Below are 25,467 nucleotides of genomic sequence, written 5' to 3' on the forward strand. Positions count from 1 at the left end.
AAAAGTAAAGAAGGACTTACCAATGGTGGTGTCCGCACAAAAGGTATGCGGGCTACGGCTATTATTTTTACCAATGTTGGGGGGGGGGGTACACTACGCCATCCAGACTCCCCGAAAGTCTCTTAGGCGGCCCCCAATGTTTTTGGTCGTCCAGATGCGGTCACCTTCGCTTAGAGTACGGATCCCTGGTGGAGCCCGTACCTACGATGGAGAACTCCCTTCCCACAGGGCGTTGCCCCTTGGGAGTACCCCGGCCATAATGTGAGTTCGAGGGCCTTCCGGGACTCTCAGCTCGGAGGAATCCTTGATAGTGCCTCCCGAGTGAAGGTATCCTTCCGGTAAGGATCTGAGTCATGTTCTCGCAAATTTTATTATGCCTTGTCCCCAAAACCGTCTTCGATTTTTTGGTACAGGCTCATCGCTGTTATGATGTTTTGAGGATTGGTTGCCCAATCCACTAACCCTTGCATACCCTTCCAGAAGCTGTCTCGTTGGGAAAACATCGCATTCTGGAGGGCCGCGATGGTCCTCTCCGTCAGACGGTTAGCTGATGACGAGTGGTCGCACTGACGCAACTTGTTATTTAGACCTAACTCTACGACCGTAGGGGGCCGCCAAGAATTGTTTTTTGGGCGTTGTGCCATTCCTTGCCGGTCCCCCTGCTGAAATAAGGTACGTAACGAGGATACCTCAAACATCAGCATCTTAATCGACGCTCGTACGACGAACTTTTCCTCTTGTAGCAGTTCTGCTTCGCCATCTGGCAATGGACCTTTTAGAATATCCTCCTCACGATCATTCAGAGGTTGCGCCATAATCACTGATCACTTAACGTTCGTACAAGATAATTTTTTTGATAGTTAGAATGAACTGTCAGACGCAACATGTAAACAATAAGAAAGTTAAATCCAGAATGAAGATAAAAAATGGACGCGCGGGTATGACCAGTAAATAAAAACGGAGGAGTGACCAACGACAAGAAAAAGGAAAATATAACCTCACGCGAAGAAGAAAGAGCAAACCCTATCTCAAGGACTTCAAAGTCAAATTCAAATAATATAGTACTTTGGCTACGAATCGTGGGTTTCAGTTCAAAAGCAACTTTTTTTCTTAGCTTCTCAAATTTTTCTTTATTGTGAAATAAATAACATGGACGGTCTTTATTTTTGATTATTGGAGTAGGTAGGTATTTAGAAATTAAATCTATGAGAAAAAATTATTTCTAATACCCACCTATTCAAAAGTACCTACCTACCTACAGTATTTTGGGCGTACTATGAATTTTAATATCGAACATCGTAGATACGCTGACCAAAATTATATTACAGAATGACATTATTCTTCTTCTCTCACCATGTCATGACCCAACATTGGGGAAAAGAGCAAGCACAATTCGCGTTACTTCCCTCGGTCCATCGCCAACTCTCGCGCCTCCCGCCATGCCAGACCTGCAGCGTGATTATTACTTTTGTAGCACCGCTGCAAGGTAAGAGAGGGCCGGCCACGGCGACAGTAGACGGTACCCTTGAAGCTGTGCCATATTACGAAGTGTCGCACTCTCTGGCGGCATCCGAAACGTCCCAGTGTCTCTTCACATAGGTACCTACTTAGGTAATGTTTATTGTACCTACGGTCTGCAATCTCATAAAAAATTGACGGCGACATTGTTTTGACAATAATCAGTATTTATATATTATTGCTAGCCACCTATATTAACAATACTAAATTTTCTCTCCTTCGTGGCATGAAGTTGTTTATTTTGGCTATAATAATAATTGAACTTTCGAAACATGGCAACACTATACATATTATATTTTTTTAAATTGTCTATAGTACGGTTTATTCATTAAAGCCATATTTGCCATTATTTTTGATTTGATGGTTTCCTGAAGAAGTTGGATTTATTTAATTTAAAAAGCTATGCACGATTAGAATACGCAATTATGCCTGGAAGACATAATAAAAGACGTGGTCCTCGCTCGGTCCAGGGACCGATTGGAGAGTCCGCTAGAATTTCCTTTGGTATTCAATTAGAGAAGTTCATGAAAGATGACAGCGAAACTGAACTCAAATTTCCGTCGTGTTTATCTGTCCAAGATAGAGAACACATCCATAAAAAAGTTCTAAAAATGGGACTCAATTCTAAATCCAGAGGAGCCGGTAATCAAATATTAATTTGTTTTTTAAATTTTGAGCATGGAACCTATGTAAACTTGGTAGAGGATACCCACTCACACTCATATATCCGGAAACAATAAAATTGTTTAGAATATTAAATTAAAAAATAATATACTTTCCTATATAAATATTTAAATGTTCTCCAAAAATATTATGGACGAACTAAATTGTATGAATTGCAGTGAAGAAAGTAGCAAGGGAGGTTATGAATTTGTCAGTGTTGCATTGTTATGTTTTATAAATCTGTGCTCTAGTAATGATTTTATATTGAATGGTGTTGTAAATGTGAGATCGATTTGTATTCACATATTATCCACCTACTGTGACATGCTATCAAAATTAGTCAATCCATGTTTTTTCATTGGTACTGTTAATATTTTTGCTTCATTGTTGATCGCTGCTTGGTTCATTCGAATATTATAGAATAATACAACACTCACTGTAACATAAATTGCCCAACATAGTGTTGCGCAAACACGCTGTAATATTCGCTTTATGTGGCTGGGACACGTGTTCCGGATGCCGCCAAAGAGTGCGACACGTCGTACCTTGTGGCACAACCTCAAGGGTTCCATCGCCGGCCCTATCTCACCCTGCATTTGCTACAAAAACTCTGTAATATTACCATTATAAATAAATTGTGGTATTGCACAATATGTTGCAATACCTACTATAATTTCTAATAATGCCTGGACACATGCATGGATTTCCATAGTGTGTAAATTAAACTACTGCGACAATAACTGTTTCCACATAATTTTTTTTCCCGATCCTAATAAGATCATTCGTTGCCGTACAGGCAGAAGTCACTAACTCCAGAAATTGAGATTTTAATGTCATTATATAGAAAAAGTAATGCTGCTTGACTGGCAGAAGTCACGATTTAAGATTATTGAACATATAAAAAAATAACTCAAAAAGTAAAGATTTTGTAACCATTTTAAGAACACCAAAAATACAAATTATTGATTATCTTAGAACTGTGTATTTGGAGTTGGTGACTTCTGCCTGTACGCCCACGATATGGGCATCCACAGAGTGGAGGTTTGTATTAACAGATTTTGTTTTTACAAGAATTGGATGTCAGCCACTTGCTCAACCTATAAGGTCAATATACTCATACACAAATGGAAAAACAATATGTGTACTTGCCAGACCCAGGATTCGAACCTGGGACCCACGATGCTTAAGCCACAGCCATTGTGGGCGTAAAACGCTTAATAGTGCTGACTGGCTCGCCAATCTCATTATTTAAGTGTAAGCGAGACGCGTTGTCATTGTATGGTGCTATTGATAGGTTGTGAAAATTGATAAACGTCAAAGTGTGCTGCGTGGTGTAGTTTGTATTTTTCCGGCAGTTCCAACTATTGCGTGAACTTTTTTGATCCATGCATGCAATTTTGCAACTTGCACGATAATTGGTGTTTACACATGCATTTTATTGTTATGGCCACCACGATAATATATAGGTACTGTCAGCAGTAAATCTATGGATTTGTAAGTAGGTATAATATTTTTTTGTAGAGCACCCAAAAACATATTGCTTCTTTCACTTCCATGTTAACACTGAAGTTCCGAGCTTTGTTTCTACATGGAAATCGCGTCTTTATGAAAAGCTGTCAATTTCCGTGTGGCTTAAACCACGCTGTCCAATGAATCTGCCGTGTCTGACTGAACCTTAAAGAGAGGTCTAATAAAAAATTTTTACTCCCAAGAAAACTTGACATTTTTTCCACCACCTTTTGAAAATTCTCACTGTGTATGTAATATAACATCAGTCATAATTAAAAGATTCCATCATCGACACAGTCTTGAATATATTATTATTGCCGTTTATAGGTGTCCACAGATACATTACGGTTTACAAGAGGTCTGGATCTACATTGGTTCAAAAGGATGCCAGACTTGTTCTCGACCCTCATATGAGGCAGTCCATCGCCGAGCTCCTGGAGATGTATCCCATCACCAGCCGGGAGAAGGAGGACCTCAACAGCGAGCGGGAGAGATCACAGACAGGCCACAAGAATATTGGATACCTCAACACCACTATCCCTCAGATACCTAATACGCAGATCAATCCGGAGGTGGCTGCCTTCAAGAAATCGCTTCCCGTCTACCTGCACAATGATCAGATTATAAATACGATAAATTTAAACCAGGTAAGCGCAAATCCACCGCATTATTGATTTGTACATAAAGTGAACGTAGTTATGCAGAGAGCATACAGTCCACACAATCCACACATTGTTGTTTACGTTTTACTCGATTTATATATATAATAAAAGGTTGAGAACCTCTCGATTAAATATAGAAATACAATCAATCAGTGGCGAAGGGTGGAGGTAGGCTGTTACGATCCGCCATAAATAGTGCACACTGGTTATTCATACATATTTGTTTTCATTGAAATAAGACTACACTTTACAAATGGTGTTGGTTAGTTTTTATAAATCAATTAAATCCTGCCTAAACCAAACCATTATACTTTGATATCTCATTCATACATATTTGTTTTCGTTATCTTGCGGATCTTAACAGCCTACCTCCACCCTTCGCTACTGCGATCAATTCTCCAACAACGAATATTCACTTCACTTATAACAAATTTACATCCTGCAGCGCTGTTTCCGTGCTTTTCTGCAATACATTAACTTTTCTTTTCAATGCACCATAATGCATCATCTTGCCGACATTTTAAATGGGAATTGGGAAAAAAAAAATTATTCAAACTCAAACGTGTTTGGGCAGTGGCTACACTAACTCGACTACCTGCCTGCCGCGGTGGATCAACTGACCCCCCCACTACTAGTAATCAGTGATGATTCATCACAACCGCGGAGTTTTACCAGTGATTATAAGACGCCATCGATTATAAGACACACCCCAAATTCAGACACTAAAATAGGAAAAAACATGCATCTTACGAGGGTGGGTCAATAATTCCTTAGAAAAAAGCATTAAAACAGTTTTTATTTTTGTATTTTTTTTTTATTTCTCAACATAATCTCCTTGGAGCTCAATACACTTGGTTAGACGTTTCTCAATATTTTTTAAACCGTCAGAAAAATAAGTTTTCGGAAGGTCCTCAAAATAAGCATTTGTCCGATCGATGACTTCTTCATTTGAAAAAAAACGTTGTCCACTTAGCCATTTTTTTAAGTTTGGGAAAAGGAAAAAGTCACTGGGGGCTAAATCTGGCGAATACGGTGGGTGGTCGACCAATTCGAACTTCAATTCTTCAATTTTAGCCATTGATCGTAAACATGTGTGAACACGGGCATTGTCCTGATGAAAGAGGATTTTTTTCCTGTTTAAATGAGGCCGTTTTTCTTCAATTTTGTTTTTTAGCTGGTCCAATAAAGATGCATAATAATCCCCTGTTATTGTTTTTCCTTTTTCCAAATAGTCAACGAAAATAATTTCACGTGCATCCCAAAATACAGTAGCCATAACCTTACCAGCTGATTTTACGGTTTTCGCCTTCTTTGGACATGGTTTGCCTTCGCAATCCACTGCTTTGACTGTTCTTTCGTCTCGGGAGTATAGTGGTGTATCCATGTTTCATCTGCAGTCACAAAGCGACGAAAAAATTCATCCGGATTGCGTTGCATGACCGACAACAGGGCTTTGGAGGCCACCACCCTATTGCGTTTATTGTCGACTGTGAGCAAACGCGGCACCCATCTTGCAGAAATATTTTTCATGCCCAATTTGTCATGTAAAATAGAAATGACGCTACCTTTTGAGATCCCTGTAACCTCAATTATCTCACTCAACTTTAATCTTCGGTCACTTAACACCATATAGTGGATTTTATTGATCATTTCTGGTGTAGTCACCTCTACAGGACGTCCTGAGCGTGGTTCATCCTTTGTTGATGTACGACCACGTTTAAATTCATTTAACCAGTTATAAATAGTTGCAAGTGAAGGAGCAGATATGCCGTGAACTAAATCCAACTCATTTTTTATTTCCTTTGCTGTTAACCCTTTTATATTAAAATGTTTAATAACAGCTCTAAACTCAATTTTCTCCATTTTCCATTTTTCCATTTTCCACAAGCAAATTTTTTTTTTAAATGTACGAGAAACACACAACAACCCGACCAATCTGATTGAAACTTCGCAGCATACTGAATCGGTAGTGCCGCTGCATGAAAACAAACCGCTTACAGTACTAGTCGCGCCACCTGTCGGCTTTTCTAAGGACTTATTGACCCACCCTCGTATAATCGAGGATATACTGTATATTATAATATATGTCAAATTAGACAGATTTATTCAAATTCTTTTTAATATTAATATTATCTTTATTTTTTATTTTCCAGGCTGTTGTTATAGTGGGCGAGACAGGTTCGGGAAAGACGACCCAAATACCACAACTCATTCTCGACCAGTGTCAGAAAGAGAAGAGGGTGTGTCGCATTATTTGCACACAGCCACGCAGGATTTCTGCAGTATCGGTAGCTGAACGGGTAAGTTATAAATAACGCTAATGCATGTCTTTGGTCACTTCATAAGTGGATAATTGGCAATTTCTTGATTGGTATTTGATGGTTAAAATTATCTTTACTGTTCTTGGTTTACAGCAAGAATTAAATGTTTCAACGCAGCTAATAAAAATATTGTTTTAGCACTTACCAAAGACAATATTATTATTATGTATAACATTAATAACTCATTTGTTGGATAGGCGGAAGAATTGATGTAACATATGGGGCAAAACCCTCTAAGATTTGAAGCACTAAAATATCTTGCACACACTAATATAAATAAAAATATTAGTGTAGTGCAGTGGTTCTCATGTGCGGCCCTGGTGGATTTTGATGGGCCACAAGTCCATTACAGCAGTGGTTCCCAAAGTTGACTGGGCTCCGACCCATCTAACAAAAATTTCCAATCTTGGGACCCACCTCTTAGCTGTCTTAGAGAAAAGAGGACATAAATATTGGTAATGCTCAGATTCCCTAGTGGCGAGTCGTGGAACTACTTATATTTTTTATAAGTGTTACCAATTTGAATGAAAGACTGTTGAAATAAGAAATACAACTTAAATAAAAAAAAATTATTACTTAAATACCCACACCTGCAAGGTTTTTTTACAAAGTTATTTCAATGGGAAGGATGTATTTGTTTCTTATTTTTCTTCATTACAGTTTTAGCATCAACTTCAACTTTAGTTACTTTTAATCAGTGAGTTTGATATAACCAATTTATTTCGGTATTTAGTTTTAATATCAACCATAGCCGAAAATCCGACCTCACATAGATATGAGGTAGTAAAGAGGAGGAGGACTTTCATAGCTTCATCGAATAGGCAAGGATAATTATCAGCAACTGAGAGCCAGAATTTCGTTAACTGTTTACGATTAAAACTATTTTTCAGTGACATATCTTCTGATAAATCAATGAGTTCTTCACTTGCTTTTGTTGACATACTAGTTGGTAAGTCGTCTTGAAATGGGTTACAAATCCAACGCAACGAATCAAACTTTTTCATCTCTTCCCCAAAACATCTGTAGTGCATTGGCAATTCAAATTATTATTATTTTATCACAATATTTTCCATAACTTAAGTTTATTGAAATTTTTAGGAATTATAAATAGCTGAATGAAATATCAAATTTATCACTTCCTATTTTTTTAATTCATGTATACAGTGGCGAGGGCCCACTCAATATTTGCTCGCGACCCACTGGTGGGTCGCGACCCGTAGTTTGGGAAACCATGCATTACAGAATATTATTTCAAAAATTTATTTATTAAATTATGAAATAGGTTGAATACACATGACTTGTATTTCTTTCCAAGCTCAAATGATCCATAATGTGTTCTTGTGATGAGATCATGTGTGAAATAATCCGTTTCTGACTTAACGAAATTTCTGCCGGTATACAATTCCACGCATTTGTTTAAATGTGGGACCAAATATGGAAAGAGTCGTCACCATTTTATTTAATACTTATCGTATTCGAGAGAGAGAGAGAGAGAGATGAGGTAATACTATTTTTTAATTTGTTTTTATTGGACTCTTCGGGGTGTAGTACAATATTTCAGTCAGTTGCATGATAACCTACGCTTATTCATGTTGTAATCGCGTGATTATCTTCAGTGAGAGTTTATTGAAAGACATTCAGTTTTGCAGTGAGTAGTTTTTGTTTATGTTTAGGAAAACATCTGTATATTAATTTATTCGTAAATAAAATTTAGCTTTAATTTTTTCAATCGCAACAAAAGTGAAATTTGGCGCGGCCACGAGACGTTTCCATAGAGCTGTCAATGTCAATTGTGCGGCCACAGTTAAATTTCACGTGAGAACCACTGGTGTAGAGCAGTGATTTTATCATGTCATGTCAAGTCATGACTTACCTACCTGAACTGGACGTCACTGGCGCAAATGATAATTAACTAATACTTTTGGAAAAAAAAGTAATATTTATCTCGTCCAATTGTCAACCCACCCCACCCACGTCCACCAATCAATATTTTTCTGTATAAAACTGTAACCGTTAGCTTATATATTTTAAACGATTTTACAGAAACAAAACAAACAGTCCATAGAAGGTGGCGAAATTCATTACTGACGACTCAATTCGTAAATTTTTATTCCTTTATCTATTGTTGCTACAAAATTTGCTCTACTATATAAATTTCGGTTACATGTAAATTGTACGTGAAATATTTCACAGTGGGACAATTTGCCGTGAGATTTCTTATCGAAAAGAGATGACCGTATACTATACCAATTTTATTAAATTCAATATGAACATTAATTCAATTTTCATGGCTGATTTTGGCAAAATTCATGAATTCAAACATGAAATCCTTACCTAACCTAATCGAACCTGACAAATAATCCAGTATATTGGCTATTTTCAAAATTTGTTTGCTGCAGGCTTCCTGTAAAGTGTAAACCGACAAGAACCGTGTTTTATTTAGACATGATTTTTATGTCAGTACTATATGATGAAGAGGTTAGACGGTCTTTAATATACGGCCATATATTTCTGATACAACATTTCACGGTGAAGCAAACTGCATACGTACAAGTTTCCGGACAGGATAAATCTCTCTCTAGGTAGGTACTTCATGATTGATATGACATATCTAGTGAGGATAATTCAAAATACTGTGAATGCAATAAATTTCGTTGTTACTCGAAACCAGGCTCTGGAAGCCCACGTTGGTGAAACACTGCACCTGGACTCATTTTATGTGGTCAGAGTTACATAATTTGTGATTATCAGATAATCCCAGACATTATGTTAATAATTGTTATTGCTTTTAGGTGGCGTACGAGAGAAATGAAAAGGTGGGCCAGTCGATCGGCTACCAGATCCGTCTGGAGTCCCGGGTGAGCCCCAAAACGGTGCTAACGTACTGCACCAACGGGGTACTCCTGCGAACGTTGATGGGTGGCGGTTCCGCTCTCGCCTCCACCACCCACGTCATCGTGGACGAGGTGCATGAGAGGGACAAGCTCGGTGATTTCATTTTGATTTCACTCAAAGAAGCTTTGACTAAGTTCAAGGACCTTCGGGTGGTACTTATGTCCGCCACCATTGATGCAGGAATATTTTCAAGGTATTAATGATAGTTACTGACTTAATTAATGACAGTATTTTCAATTATAATAATCTTGTGATCTCAACTGTGAGAACTAATTTGAAAATATGCCAAGTAATGTCTATTAATTATTCTCAATCAATGTAGTCATACAAAGAGTCTTTATAATACTGTGACAACATGTTGTTATATTATATACAGTCGAACTTGGTTATTATGAGGAAGATGGGACAGACTGAATTTGCTCGTTATAAACGTTACTCGTTATATCAGAGAATAGGTATTTTTAAATGAGCGGTCACATAACACAAAAAGTCAAAAATAATAAATCTGAAAACCATTGTAAAAATCCCCGAAACAAGCATAGCATTCATAAACTACAGAAGAGGTTGTTTATTGTAATGAACGCTGGTAGGTACTGATAGGTATGGGCTTACGGAGGGTGTTGATTTACACTTTTCCACTTATTAAAAACACCGATTCAGGGACATTAAGTATTTTTCGCTTGGCAAGTAACAATTAATTACTAACAACATTTGTAAACGCGCGCTTTCGCGCAAAAAAGGTAGCGAATTGTATTTAGAGGCGACGTAAGGGATCAACAAGGGTAGGTAGCCGACTGACTGTATCTACTGTCGACCCTCCATCCGCCCAGAATCAGATAACGGTAACTTTCTTTTTCTTTGTTTCGCTGTGCATCATGGTCTAGCACTGACTCATTTACAATTATAATAATATTCCCAACTCTGTCGATTGGAGGATTTTTGATGGGGGATTTAGGCATTATGATAATATAATAAATATTATTTGGTATCAGTACCTTCCTACTGACTTCACAAACCTTGGATTTTTTACTTATTTCAACCATATGCGTGGATACTTTTTTAATATTAATTGTCGGCGAAAACACCAATTAGGTAGGTACTTAGACACTTAACTAGTGTCATAAACGTAATGCGATCCCGGCGGCATCCTGTCTGGTCGGATTTTATTGCTTAGGGTCGAAATGTTTTTAAACGATTGACACATTAACAGTTTTAAGAAAATTTTTGACAATATTTAGCTTGGTATATCCGATAAGTTGCTCGTTATAACAGTGAATAATTGTATGGAGAAAATCATAAACTAAAATGTCAACGAACGTTTCTTCATTATATCCGAGATCTCGCTATGTCCGTGATCGTAATAACCGAATTCGACTGTAATTATATTAGTGTTAATACTATGTACCCATTTTTTGGGTATTCGAGTGTATTGTATGAAGTTCACTTTCATTCAAACATATTCATAATATCAGTACTAGAGCTATAAACATACCGTGGCCCCCATGAGGTTTCGTAACATTATATTTTACGAGAAATGGATGTTAACCATTTGCTCAACCTATTAGGTCCATGCTCTGGATTCAAACACACACTGAAAAACAACAAGTATGTGAATTTTTTCAGACCAAGGATTTGAACCCGAGACCATCATGAAATACACCGAATATACCTTTCATTTTACCTGAAACACCATTAAGAAAACGCTTATGTAGAGTGTCCCATTGCCTTTAAGTTTAGCTATGGGTAAGGTGGCCCACCAAAGATCCTGGCTACATAAGCATTGTGTTTGACAGTTTTCACAGAAAATATGACGTAGTTAGAGCAACGCATAACGAGAGTAAACTTGTATTGTTTATAGACTGCATTGCCGATACCGATTTAGTATACCTAGTTTTATCTCGATATCTCAAAAAGTTCCGAAGTATAAAACTTCTCGAGTTCTTAGAGCAGTGTTTTTTTTTTTACCTTATTCGTTCCTGAGAAAATCATATTTAGCCTCCACAGAGTGGAGGCTGTATTAACATATTCTTGTTTTTACAAAAAATGGATGTTAGCCACTTGGTAATATATTATTTAATGAATTAACCTTGATTGGTTTCAGATATTTCAACAATTGCCCGATCATATCGATACCTGGCCGACTGTTTGACGTTGAAAAGATCTTTCTGGAAGACATTCTGGCAACATTAAACTATAAGTCTGACGCTATGAAATCGGGGGAAAAAAGTTTCAACAAGAAGAAAAAACAACCATCCATAGCAGCTTTAGCTTTAACGGGTATGAATGATCAATGATATATGATGATATATCAGTGGCGAGGGGTGTAAGTAGGCTCTTAAGATTGGACATAAATATTGCACACTAAATTTTGTCAGTCATACTTATTTGTTTTCATTGAACTGAGAAGACAATTTGCAGGTGGTGCTGGTTAGTCTTTAAAATTCAATTAAACCCTGCCTAAACCAAACCATAATAGTTAAGATACGCTATGGGCAATCCAACAAAAATAGTGCACACTTTTTCAGGCATACTTATTTGTTTTCGTTGAATTAAGATTACATATTACAGATGGTTTTGGTTTGTTTTTTATAACTAATTAAGCCATGCTTAAACCAAACCATAATCGATAAAAAAATATTCTTCTATCTATTAAATATCTAAAATTCGACTGCGGCAAGTTTAACGTGAAGCATGGCCTTTTCGAGAACTATAATACTGACAATCTTTTCGTAATACATTGCAGCGCCATGGCGGCGGACATGACACTTCAACTATAATTTTCGCACTCTATGTATGGTTTAATGGAATGATTTTTAATATTTTATAGACACATATTTTTTGACTTATCCACTATGGCTTGGATTAGGCAGGGTTTAATTGAATTTTAAAAACTAACAAACACTATCTATGCATTGTAGTCTTATTTCAATGGAAACAAATATGTTTGACTTACAAAGTTTAGTGTGCACTATTTATGTCGGATCTTCACAGCCCACCTCCACCCTTCGCCACTGATGCTTGATAATGGCACTTGAAGAAATTTGAGCCTAATTACGTATTACAAAAACAACTGCATTTGGCAATAAAATTTTGTTGGTTTAACCCGGAAGTTTTGTGCAAAAATGCCAGGTGCATGTGATATGACTTTTGAACAATCGGTAGTTTTAATTACCTTGTTCTGATAATTTCTTTTCATTTTAGAAACGGCACCTGTGGCTGAAACACCTAAGGATGAACAGACTGATACGACAACTTACAGCCTAAATGCGGATCTGCAAGCTGACGTGGATGACTTTTTGAGTGATTGCTTTACCGAGGGCAGCTTGGTGAGATATTTAAATCAATACCAGCGGCCAATCGAATTAAAAAAAAATGACCAGCACCCTTTGCAATTTATGAAAATAAATAAGTATGACTGACAAAGTTTAGTGTGCACTATTTATGTTGGATCTATGCAACCTTGGGTGTTTGGGTTACAAAGGGACTGGTGAAGAAATGTGTGGTTTGTTGAAACTATTTTTCTGTTTCAGGATTCCTTCGGCCAGATATTGTATATGTATGTATCAGAAGGGGTGCCGATTGACTGTTGCCATTCCGAGTCCGGCATGACTGGACTGATGGCAGCCGCTCATCACGGCTTGACAGAGACCGTTGAGCAAATTATCAAAATGGGTAATGGGTTAACTTATTAATAATAATTAACTGCCTCAATAGATAAAGTGATAAATGTGATATATTAATCACATTTAGATCTTTTTGGGTGTTACGTGATATGTTAGAATAGCCTCGGAGGTACACATCTTCCTTAGAGAATTTTTACAGAACCCTGTTTGGGAGTCATTACTTTTTAAACTCTAGAATTTTTTGCTGTTCAGTTAAGTACCTTCAAGAAGTGTTCTTATTTGTAATTTTGCTAATTGCTGTCAATTTTTGTAGGAGGAGATCCAGCAGTTGTAGATAATGCTGGAAAAAATGCATTCGTGTACGCCACTGCCAACAAACAAATAGAGTGTGCCAACTTCTTACAGCACATGATATGTGAAGAGAAATCGTCGTCCGCTCTAGAGGAGGTTAACGCAGAAATGCCCGAGGACAATTTGCAAGTACAACTTTACATGACCACGACAAGCGATGATGCAATCGACCACACTCTCATGCTGGCCATCGTGAAATATATCCACCTGACCCAAGCCAAAGGTGGCATATTGATATTCCTCCCAGGCTATGATGACATTGTACGCCTGAGAGATGCGGTCGAATTCGATCCGGACATGCTGCAAGCCAAATTCCAACTCTTTACCTTGCACAGCAATATGCAGACGTTAGACCAGAAGAAGGTCTTCCACCAGTCGTCCGGCATCAGAAAAATCATCATCGCTACCAACATAGCCGAGACTTCCATAACGATCGACGACGTAGTTTACGTGATAGACTCTGGAAAAGTCAAAGAGATGTATTACGAGTCATCAGGCGGGGTCAGTTCTCTCCAGGTTGATTGGGTATCGAAAGCCTGCGCCGCGCAGAGAGCCGGAAGGGCTGGAAGAACTCGCCCGGGAAAGGCATATCTATTGTATTCACGACGTAGATTCGAAAGCTTCCTCGATAATTCTATTCCTGAAATTCTACGTGTCCCATTACACGAACTATGCCTGCATACTAAACTGCTTGCTCCGGGAAATGCCACAATAGCCGATTTCTTATCCAAAGCTCTCGAACCACCTTCATTTTTGGCCATTCGCAATTCTGTGAACTTGTTGAAAACAATCGGGGCCCTCACCCCGACGGAAGATCTCACTGAAATCGGGCAGCATTTACTCGATCTCACCATCGAACCAAAGCTCGGTAAAATGCTGTTATACGCGTGCGTATTGAAATGTTTGGACCCGGTTCTGACTATCGCATGCAGTCTCGCTTATAAGGAACCTTTCCAGATCAATCCCGATCCGGAGAACAGACGATCGGGCGGGCGTGCCAAGAGAGAATTCGCAGCGGACTCTTTCTCGGATCACATGGCACTTTTGAGGGCTTTCCAAGCTTGGCAGGCCGCGAGAGCTGCCGGTTCAGAAAGGAAGTTCTGTCGAACCAACCTGATCAGCGGTGCTGCTATGGAAATGGTTGTAGGGCTTCGATCACAACTGTTGGCGCAGCTGAGAGCCATCGGACTTGTGAAATCGAGAGGCCCCGGTGATATAAAAGACGCTAATGTTAACTCGGAAAAGTGGCATGTAGTTAAGGCTGTTTTAGTTAGCGGCCTATATCCGTCCGTTGCGAGGGTCGACCGGGAGCATGCTACCTTGAGGACGAGCGCCGAAGTACGACTGGCTCTTCACCCGAGCTCAACGCTCCACGTGAGCGGAGGAAAAGCAGGTCTGATGAAATCTCTTAGTGCTCTACCCAGCGATTGGTTAGTGTATGAAGAGACTACTAGAATTGGCAGATTTCGATTTATCAGGTGTAACACAGCGGTCACAGCATTGACTGTAGTGTTATTCGGAGGTCCTCTACGCCTCAGTCCGGATGCCCTTCGCGCTGCAGTACCAGGTCTATCTGATGATTCTGACAGTGAAGCTGATAGTGACGAACTTCCCGAAAGCTCGGCCCCCGTCAGTTGCTTAGCTTTAGACGACTGGGTAGTATTCACAGCAGATTCCCGCGATGCTCTCAGTGTATATCTCTTCCGGCAGAAATTCGCTGCTCTCATGATAAGGAGGATGCTCCACCCAGCAAAACTCGCCGGCCCCGCAGACGACCGAGTCATCTCGGTTCTGGTTCAAATCTTAGGAGCCGAGGAGCGAAAGATCGGCCTCAGTCAGCCGATGGGCATTGGTCAGCGGCCGCGCCAACTCATGATGGACGTGCACAACGTGAGGCCGAGGAGTGAATACGATGATCAGCCGGGCGGTTTCGATAGCAGATCGCCCCGGCGTCCCGGTTATTCCAATGATAATTTTAATTCACGAGGAAGTTACAGCGGATCCGTGCCCGCATTATCTAAACCTGTCAAACCTCAACAGAGCCGCCAGGATGTGGATAACAGACCACGGCCCGGATTCTCGGGAGCCGCGCCGGACTCGAATATACTGCTGGCCAATATTGAGAAATATACAATGGCTAATGGCAGCGTGGAGGATTCTCCCGTGATTAGGTATTTTGTAATAAGGGCACAAAACTCGAAGGTTATCGAAGGATGCCAGTTCACCAGGAAGTGGAATTTTATTCTCAGCACTGAAAAGAAACTGGTGAAAGCCATTCAGGTGAGTGATGATTTCGTGTCACAGAGAAAAAAACATGACAGTAAAAGTACAATGAAATAAAGCTCAATATTTTTAAAAATCAATAAGTCACACAAATGTCAAAATCTAATGAAAAATAAATAGTAATAATATATTTTATTTCTCATATTTATACCTATATTGCAAAAAGGGGTTATCAGTGTTAATAGATATTGTCAATTTTTTCTAATTTGAATGTAAAATACGACAGAAAAAACCGCTTACACACACAAAAATGTAATTTACCACTCATATTGAAATGCGGTTTTTGTAATTCAAACCTTCATCTTTTACGCAGCATTCTCACGTGGCAATTTTTGTCAGTGAACTGTCTGCTAAATGTTGATCGAGAAATCGAAAGGAACGATTCCATGTATCGATTTTAGTTGAATCAATTAATAGTCGTAGTCAAGATGGCGTCAAGTGAAAAGTTAGACGTGCCGATACGAATTGTTACCACCTTGACTTGAATGATGTTTCACTGTTGAACCTCAACTTCATTCAATTCAACTTTGTTGAAATATGGTTCCCACTTATCAATTGACTTTCCAATTGCCAAATGAGAGTACTGCGTTAGTGGTGTATAATTATGTTGGTCACAGTAGTACAGTAGTAGTAGTATTATTAATTTTTTTATGTTTTATTTCGCAGTCTGGCCATAGAGCATTGCTGTTTTTTTCAATCGGAGGTAACATCTCAAAATTTTTCGGATGTGCTGAATTCACCGACGAGGTCTGCGAGAGGGAGCTTCCCACCACTCACAAGCTGAAATGGCTGTCCGTCAATCAAATCCCTCACCATGTCACGAGGTAATCTTCAACATTATTAGTATGAAATTTATTATTTATATACAGGGTTCGAGATGGGTGGGGTGCAGTATAAGATCGCATGTTCAAACACCGCGTCTGCTAATTGACATGTTGTTTTTTCAACGTTTGTTTGGATTCAGAATACAAACCTGACAGTTTGAGTTAACAATCATATCTAGGTGGCTCTCGTGGTGCAGTGCGTAAGGCACTGGCCTTCGACCCGAGAGTTCTTGGTTCGATCCGGTGAGGACACAATATTTATGTGATTTGCTCAAAGACTGGGTGTTTTTGATTGTTCAAAATTACTAACAACCACCTTGTACGAAAAAGAAAGGACATGGTTATTAATAATTCTAAAAAAAAAACAATCATATATATAGTAAAAAGTCTGCTATGAAATCTATTTGGAATGCCAATATAAAAGAACACAGACTTGTGAAGATGTCTGGATGGGGGGGGGGGGGTTGTGCATGTCACAATTATGAATGGATCTAAGAATGTAATATGTTTTGTAAGAGTACTTCCAAACAGACAAAATTATTGATTGTTATTAAATTATTTTGTTCTATTTTCAATCATATTGTTTGTACAAGAATTTACAGGTTGTCATCCTGTTTCTAACTCGTAAGGGATAAATTATTTTGGAGTTGCCATCAGTTTGAATTTTTGTAGTTTTGATCTCTCTCGAGTTAAGGGGATCCTATATGCCAGGGGCGGGCAAACTTTTTGGATGGAGGGCCAAATTCAAGAATTCAAAATGAGCGGCGGGCCGCAAGTAAAATATCATTTTTAGATATACACTATTTATTATCACGAAAAATAAACATTACAAAAAAAATAATGAGAAGAATGAAACTGTTGTACATTTTTTTTAAATTCAGGTGTTAATTTTGTAGTTGATATTCTCAAAACTGCTTATAAATGGGCATCAGAGATATTTGATAGTAACGAATTTTAATTGAGGTTCATGATCGAAAATGTTTGTTCACATAATATGTGAGCAACTATATTATTATATAGGTTGATCCAAAAATAACGAACATTTTTCTTACATAATCTTTAAATTGGTCGAATTTGTCTGAATTAAGGGCATTGTAAAATTGGAGATTTCTTCACGACGCTGCAATTCTCTTAAATCAGTGTCACACTGCAGATCAATAATCTCAAGTTGTAGCTCTGTCGGTACACTATCAATACCTATTTAAAATGGATCGCGTACTATTGCTAAACAAATTTTAATCTATTGTCAATATTTAAAAAAAAATATATAAAAAAAGTTATTCGTAATCAAAAGTACAATTAATGATGGCGGGCCGCAAAAAAATACCCGGCGGGCCACATGCGGCCCGCGGGCCGCAGTTTGCCTCCCCCTGCTATATGCCAACAGAGAACCTAGCGGAAAAATACGAAGCTTGCAATTTGATAATTATTTTTGATAATGTACAATTTCAAGTGTATTAATTAATAAAGATATATATCTGAAAACATTAAAAAGATTTCTTTTTTTTTAAGTCGAAGATAAACTTACAATTGTAAGAAAAATGTGAATTTGTCCAATATTTGGTACATATGTTACGTTATTATTAAATTATTTTTATGGTTATATTTATTATTAAAATTTAGTTTATTAAGTTTAAATTTTTTACGGTTTAGATTTTTGACTAATTCATGGTTTTAATATATTTTATATTTATTTTAAAAAACATTGATTTTTATAGAAAATATAAATGTGTATAACTTGAAATCATTTTTATTTATAGGATCCCCTTTAAGGCGATACCTCTACCTACCAGAGGCACCTAGCGAAAAAATATGAAGCTTGCAATTTCAGACATTTTTTTGATAATTTACAATTTAAACTGTATCAATTATTAAATATGTATCTGAAAACATTAAAAAGAAAAATATTTTTTATTTTAAGTCAAAGATAAACTTACAATTGTAAAAAAATGTTATAAAATGTGAATCTGTCAACGGACAGTTTTAGTTTATTAAGTTTTCTATGTTTTGTCATAGAGATTTTTGGCTAATTCATAGTTTAAATATTTATTTAAAAAAAAAAATTTATTTTTATAAAAATATAAATGTGTATAACTTGAAATCCTTTTTATTTATATGAAATCTTATTTAGGTATGGACGCTATGGTCCCAATATTAAAGTTCGATTAACATCAATTAATCAATGTTTACTTTTGTTGCAGGCATTTGATGAATGGCTTATGTGAAAACAGGCGCATATCGTCAGCTAAAGACGGAGTCGAAATATGCGAGGAAAGCGGAAAAGCCCTGTTGACGCTGCTTGAACAACAGGTCAGAAAGAACAGAAACAACGGCCGACCAATACAGAAACAGCACAACTGAACTGACTGAAGATCTGAGATTGTGACGTCTAGCTACCAGATGTGAATAATTCTATTAGATCTTAGATTGCATGTACATATTATTATATTATGACAAGCTCTGTTAATTTTTTTACAATACTGCTTAATGAGTTGTATTTTGTGTACAGTAAAACCTCGTTAATATGAATTCCACGGGACCGAAAATCGAAAAAAAAATCGAGTTACGAAACAAGAAATATATGGGGGTAAAAATTTGATTTTTATTAATTTATTTTGTTTGTGATATAGCGTCAGCTGAATGCAGAACTATTCTAATTCACATTTGAAATATTTTGCAGAAGAAGAGTTTTTTGAAACAGCCTACTTCAGTTATTTATTATTTAGGTGTAGCACCATTTTTTTCATCAATAATCCTACTAAAATATGATGCATCCATTTATCCATAAAGATAATAAATAATTTCAGTAAGTTGTTTCAAAAAACTCTCTCCTCGAAAATTTCAAATGTAAGTTAGAATAGTTCTGCATTCAGCTGACGATAGATGTGCCTACCAAATTTACCATACAATTCTTTCAAATTAAAATCTGTACAAATACCATGCGTCATTAATCCATTAATTGAAGTTACCAAGTAATGTAGGTAGGTATTTACCACTATTTGTTGAGCTAGAATTATAAAAAAATATTATTTTATTTTTTCAATTTGTCAACACAATTGTTTGGCATTGGTTCTCTAGTAAAACTATGTGAAAATCCAATAAACAATCAACAATTAAATACCTACAGTCCTGAAACAAGTGAGTTATTGTTTTTCTTTTGAGTGGAGTGCAGTTGTGCCTCTGATGACATACCGCTGTGTGTGTCAATGGGTCATAAAATTTCAGGATTATTTATATTACCTTCATAATATAATCAATTTATGATGTTTTAAAAAAAGTCTGTCACAATATATAATGACTGGCTCATGAAAGAGTGTACTTTATTACGATTTATGAATATTTCTGTATGCCAGGACAAACATATTACGAAATTCGAATTAATGGTATGGTTTTATATGAAAATAATGTTCAAGGGTTTTTTTCTCTCGAAATTTCGATTTACGGCAAATTTCGAATTATCCGTGTTCTTATTAACGAGGTTTTACTGTATCTACTTTGTTTTCAAATAGGTTCCAGCTTTTGTTTAGATGATTCGGTTTCTAACCTCTGTACAGAGGAATTAACTACAATTTATGAGAGGCTATGGCTCAATGTATACATAAATATAGCAAAATGTATTGTATATTATTATTTTGTGGTATTTGTTTAGTTTATGATGCATGTAAAATTGAGTTTTGAGAGCTCTTATAATTATAGTATTTGACAGTAAATTTTTGCAGTTTTATCTCTTGGTTTACAGGGAGAAGCTCTGTCTTTTAACGAAAAATATCAGTTTTTTTACCATAAACTGATCAAAGACTACAGATTAGCTGTTCAATGTAACAAAAGCCTAAAGCAAAAAACTAGCTGAGATATTATTGAGAATTTAAAATTATACATAATTTTGATATTTTTATTTATTTAAAATTCAATAAATGACAATACGCTACTACAAACTTTACACTGCAAATCGGTCTTAACTACAGATGTTGAAGAGACTCTCCTGCCTTCCGTGGTTTCGCTATCGAAATGGCTAAAGCAAGTTTCAGTTTGTCATAAATGACAATTTTTTTGCAACATCAATCACAAAACCTACTATGTAACATTTTGTAGCGAAATTTTTTTACCTTGAATATGTTCATAAAATGCAATTTCTTCTTCTTTGGCCATATCCGCCCCTTAATTGGCGCATATGGACACCACGCGGCGCCTCCAAGAGTCCCTGTCACTCGCCAGTCTTCTTGCTTCGTTTCAGGTCAAACCAGCATCCTGTAGCTCCGCCATATACACTCTATAAATAGTATTTAGCGGCCTTCCAGGACGCCGGAATCCAGTTGGCTTGAAGAACAGGCAAGCCAGGTTGAGGTTCTCTTTTGGCATCCGCAGCGCGTGGCTGAGCCAAGTCCAACGTCGCCTCTTCACTCTCAGTGTGATGAGAGGCTGCTTGGTGCGTTCTCTTATCTCCTCTTTGCTCCTAAAGTCATACCACTCTACACCCAGTATACGTCGCAAACATCTGTTTTCGAAGCTCAGTATACGGTTGCTCTGAGCCTTCGTAAGGTGCCATGATTCGCTACTGTAAAGCAGCACTGTCAGAATACAAGCGTCGAATAGACGGCATTTGGTTTTGACCGAGTACAATCGTGAGTCAATTCCTATTCGGATAGCGAGCTCTTTTTGCAAAATGCCATCTCCCGTGATGTGTACCCCCAGGTACTTGAAGCTGTCAACGCTCTCGATGGCGATTAGAGACAGACAAAACATCGAGAGCGTCGAATTGCATCGACAATATTATTATATAACTAAAACTATCGAACCCCACGGTTATGTGGTAAGTTTATAGCTTGTATGGAAATGAGTAGACCAGTGGTCGCATTTTGTATTTTTAGACTCCATCTCTATAGAAGGAGTTTTTCCTCAACATCTTTGGTTAGAATATAAATATTGGGCTATGCATTTTATCGCAGGGGATATGTTTTGGACACAATCGCGACAAGCGAAATTTCGCAATCAATGGGGCATTTGAAAAACAAAACAATTTAAAATATGAAAATACTTTACTAACAAATTAAACAAAAGTAATAACAACATATTCGCCATACATAAAATAAAAGTAATACATATTATATAATATTATTATAAACTGAAAAAATAACATTCATTTTGTTTCGCTTGGCCTGTCTGCACTTATTATGTAAAATTTGTCGATAACTGTCAAATAATCTGATCGTATGTGCGTGATTCCTGTCATTATGATGATTTTTGGCACGTGACCATGCAATATAATGAATTCGCACTCGCCGGCGTCATGGTGAATACTCGTATGTATATAATTTGAATTCATCTAAAAGATGGGTTGGGCTAAATTGTTGCATTAAACAGCTCGGCTATCTTTTTCAGATCTGCATTTACATTGTGATTATCCATGATTATATGGATTTGATTATTTTCGAGATAGGTATTACATTCTCTGATTGATTTATGTTGTCGATAATGAGATCCTAAAGCAAAATGAAAAAATGTTCATTTTCCATCTGTGGAAGTAATAATTAATTACGTATAAGTACTATTATTGCCTGTGATTGATTTTTGATTGATTTAATTTATTTTAATTTACAGCAAAATATAAAATATCTTTTCTCCTAAGGTTGTGACATTAAAATTCTCTACTTTTTTCATCACCTATATTCTTTCTCCCACGGAGGGGTTAAATTACGCTATGTGGCTCCCTCAAGTATTACTATCGCTCAGAAACCTTCACATTTTGCCAGCGTCCTATAGTTGCACCAAATATATCAAGTGGTCGGCAAACTCAAAAACTCTTAGGCTAAGGCCACATAGGCAGGTGCCTTACTTGGTGGCTATACCATTGAAATGGCCACACTGCACGCTTCGCGCCTCGCTATGTGATTATTAGTCACCTAGCGAGTCTCCCGGCGAACCGGTAATTTTTATTGTGTCACCTAGTGGTTTTGCAAGATGGCAGATGTTTCTTCAGTATGACAAATGTCAAACACCGTATATTTTGAGGTTATGAATAATGACGCATGGGATGAATTCATATTATGCACCCAACAAGTTCGAATTTGAGACTTTCGAGATTTTAAACTCAAATTCTCTGTGAGAAGTAGTTTTCTGGTTAGTTTTGAGAATGACATATGGTTGTTGACTTGAGCGTAGCGTGCAATGTGGCAGTAGTGTTTTTAGTAGACAAGCATAGCACCTACTTATGTGGCCGAAGCCTTACAGTGCATCGAAAAAATCTAAAACATAATATTTTATCTGAGGACGGGAACATGATTTCTTGTTTTCTTATATTATACAAATTACAAAAGCAACTCTCCGCCGACTGGCTGACCCAATCAAGAAATGTAATTTTTCGTCGTGAACGAAATAGCAAAATTCATCTTTTAGTCTAACTTGACGATTGGGGTGATTAATTTGCTCGAAGGTGTAACCTACTACATCCGGCTGCACACAGCACAATGTCAGTTTGATGTTTGGTTTTATATTGATAGTCACTTGAGTTTAGTCATTATTATAACATTAATTTCTTACTTGTCAATCTCCAATAGTTTGCAGTGACAGGAATTACTAAGCTATTATATTTTTTAGTTTATTTGTAATTTTAAACACTAGCAACACAACGTATGTTATAAACCTATTATAACAGCCATCAAGAAAATTCAACTGGTATCAAAATCATAGTGTGTAATTAAACAAAACCTATCAAGACAGTCAATTATCGTGATACCAGTTTTTTTTAATTAACTCATTTGTCTCTAAAATTAGCCGACCACTACCCTGTAGATGGTGTATTGCAGTTTTTCAGGGTGCCGGAATCCATTTGGCTGAAAAAGACACCAGTTGAAATCTTGAGTTCGCTCAGCATATAGTTTATTGGTGCAATTACTCACTATTACGAAGCAGCACACCATCAAGATGATTTGTAAAATTAGCTCTGTTGTAAAAATGAAAGATCCGTTTTTAATGAGAAATTTTAAAAATGCTTAACATATTTTGTTAACCATGCTATGCCGATAGCGGTCGGTAGTAATATCTCACTAACTCAAAGCTGAGGTGATTTTGGTTAATTTTGTGACTTGATGTTTTCTTAATTTCGCCACTAGAGGTGTCATGCCTATTTCACAAGTAACGTCTAATGTCAAAAACCATCTAATATCTAATATGTATTGCACATTCTTCTTTGTTAATTATTTAATTTTTTCTATTTTTATCTCCATATAAATTTTTTATATAGTAATTCCCTCTAAATCTAATGAAATACAATAAAACATCTCATTGTTTACATACCAAACATCGGTTGCCACATGCATTCTTGGAGATTGTGCAAAAATTATTTTTTTTAGGCCATTCGCTCACATGAATACTCAAAAAAGATGAGACTGAAACTCCAGTATCTAGCTAATGCATTTTAATGGCGGCTCGCTGACGGCAAGACTGGAATCTCTCAGTTTCAAAACGTTCCCAACCGAAACCGAAGAGACGCGACATGCTAGTCTCCTAGTCTCTTAGTTTCCAGTCACCCATTGGTACCAATAGAATACCAGTAGTTTCGATGAAAAATAATATTTTCTTAAATAACAAATTGGTAGCACTGAACTGAACTAAACAAACAATAACAAATTAAAACGTTTAAAGTTAAAGATGGGCGAACCGATTTTTAATTAAAAATATGTGGCAGATGTTGAGAAATACTCCTGCCTGCATAATTACAGGCTGCCGAGTGAATGAAGTAGGAAAGACAATGGGTTTGACAGTTTGAGGTTATGAGATTATTAGGTTTCAGTAGCGCCGTGTGCGAAGCATCAGTCACTGGCTAGTTTATGAGTTCCATCACCAACCAGTTGGTCAGATTTCAGTTTCTGCGTGAGCGAATGGCCTTAGTCCAGCCACTTTCAAAAATCGATTTCCAGAATGCAGCCATTGAATACGGCAACATTTGGTAATGTCCTATTATAGCTAGGAGTCATAAACATTTCACTTATAGTTAAGGGGGGACATGCTCGTCGAAGGTCAAAATTGAGTTTTTATTGTATATTCAAACCATGATCCTGGACACTTCTTAAACGTTGTAGATGATCTATTTATATAATTTTGAAGCCTTATTATCCTTTATAGTTATTTTAAACATTTGATGACTGCATAAAGTATTTTTGTTACATAAAATAGTATTCTTTTAAACCTCTTGCTCTAATGTTTTAGAATATAGTCATATTTCGGTACATAACTGTGCAGTGGTGTTAAGATTTTTTACATTTATTAATTTTTAAACGCATTTATAAAACCATTAGCATAATTTATTACGAGATAATTTTTGTAAAATATTCACGATAAAAAATTATATTGATAATCTCTGTGATCCCAAATTTGACAAGAATTAGGCATTTTATTATTCAAAAAATCGGCAAGATTAACACATTTTAAGATGATTCTAAAGATATTTATTATAAGCTATGTCTTTTACCATTCAAGTGTGATAAACATCTTATGAATAATGATTGCTTTATAATAATTATTGACCTAAGAATAAGGTAGTGTTTTTTTGAAATACGCCATTTCTTTTGTCATTCCCCAGTGGTTAAGCTACAACATACGGCCGTAGCCATAAATTGACAAACTAAAATTGAAGTAGGGAGTAAAATGATATTGACGCGCGTGTTTGAACATGTACCGTTTAAAAAAAAATAAAAAAAAATTCGGTTAGGTACATGTTCAAACACGCGAGTTAACATAATTTTACTCCCTACTTTAATTATAGTTTGTCATTTTATTGCTACGGCCGTATGTTGTAGCTTAACCACTAGGGAATGACAAA

General features: G+C 36.9%; 1 protein-coding gene across 1 annotated transcript; it reads left to right on the forward strand.

Moving 5' to 3' along the window:
• Nucleotides 1–1,829: 1,829 nt before the first annotated feature.
• LOC147072953 (3'-5' RNA helicase YTHDC2-like) lies at nucleotides 1,830–19,198 on the forward strand. The gene is made up of 10 exons (XM_085945976.1): nucleotides 1,830–2,160; nucleotides 4,018–4,337; nucleotides 6,506–6,652; nucleotides 9,466–9,761; nucleotides 11,670–11,845; nucleotides 12,770–12,894; nucleotides 13,099–13,240; nucleotides 13,505–15,822; nucleotides 16,492–16,649; nucleotides 18,851–19,198. The coding sequence occupies exons 1-10, from the start codon at nucleotides 1,944–1,946 to the stop codon at nucleotides 19,008–19,010; spliced, it is 4,059 nt and encodes a 1,352-aa protein (XP_085802102.1). The 5' UTR covers nucleotides 1,830–1,943; the 3' UTR covers nucleotides 19,011–19,198.
• Nucleotides 19,199–25,467: the final 6,269 nt, after the last annotated feature.

The sequence above is a fragment of the Rhyacophila brunnea genome, unplaced genomic scaffold (genome assembly GCF_057557595.1).
Source record: "Rhyacophila brunnea isolate RB1 unplaced genomic scaffold, BYU_Rbru_1.0 scaffold_19, whole genome shotgun sequence".
NCBI classification, from domain to species: domain Eukaryota; kingdom Metazoa; phylum Arthropoda; class Insecta; order Trichoptera; family Rhyacophilidae; genus Rhyacophila; species Rhyacophila brunnea.

What these genes read in the sequence shown, in the direction of transcription:
- LOC147072953 (XM_085945976.1), top strand. Translation starts at nt 1,944, where the DNA reads ATGCCTGGAAGACATAATAAAAGACGTGGTCCTCGCTCGGTCCAGGGA. An exon ending in AGCAGCTTTAGCTTTAACGG is followed by an intron (nt 11,846 to 12,769) that starts GTATGAATGATC and finishes TTTTCATTTTAG; the next exon opens with AAACGGCACCTGTGGCTGAA. An exon ending in ATCCCTCACCATGTCACGAG is followed by an intron (nt 16,650 to 18,850) that starts GTAATCTTCAAC and finishes CTTTTGTTGCAG; the next exon opens with GCATTTGATGAATGGCTTAT.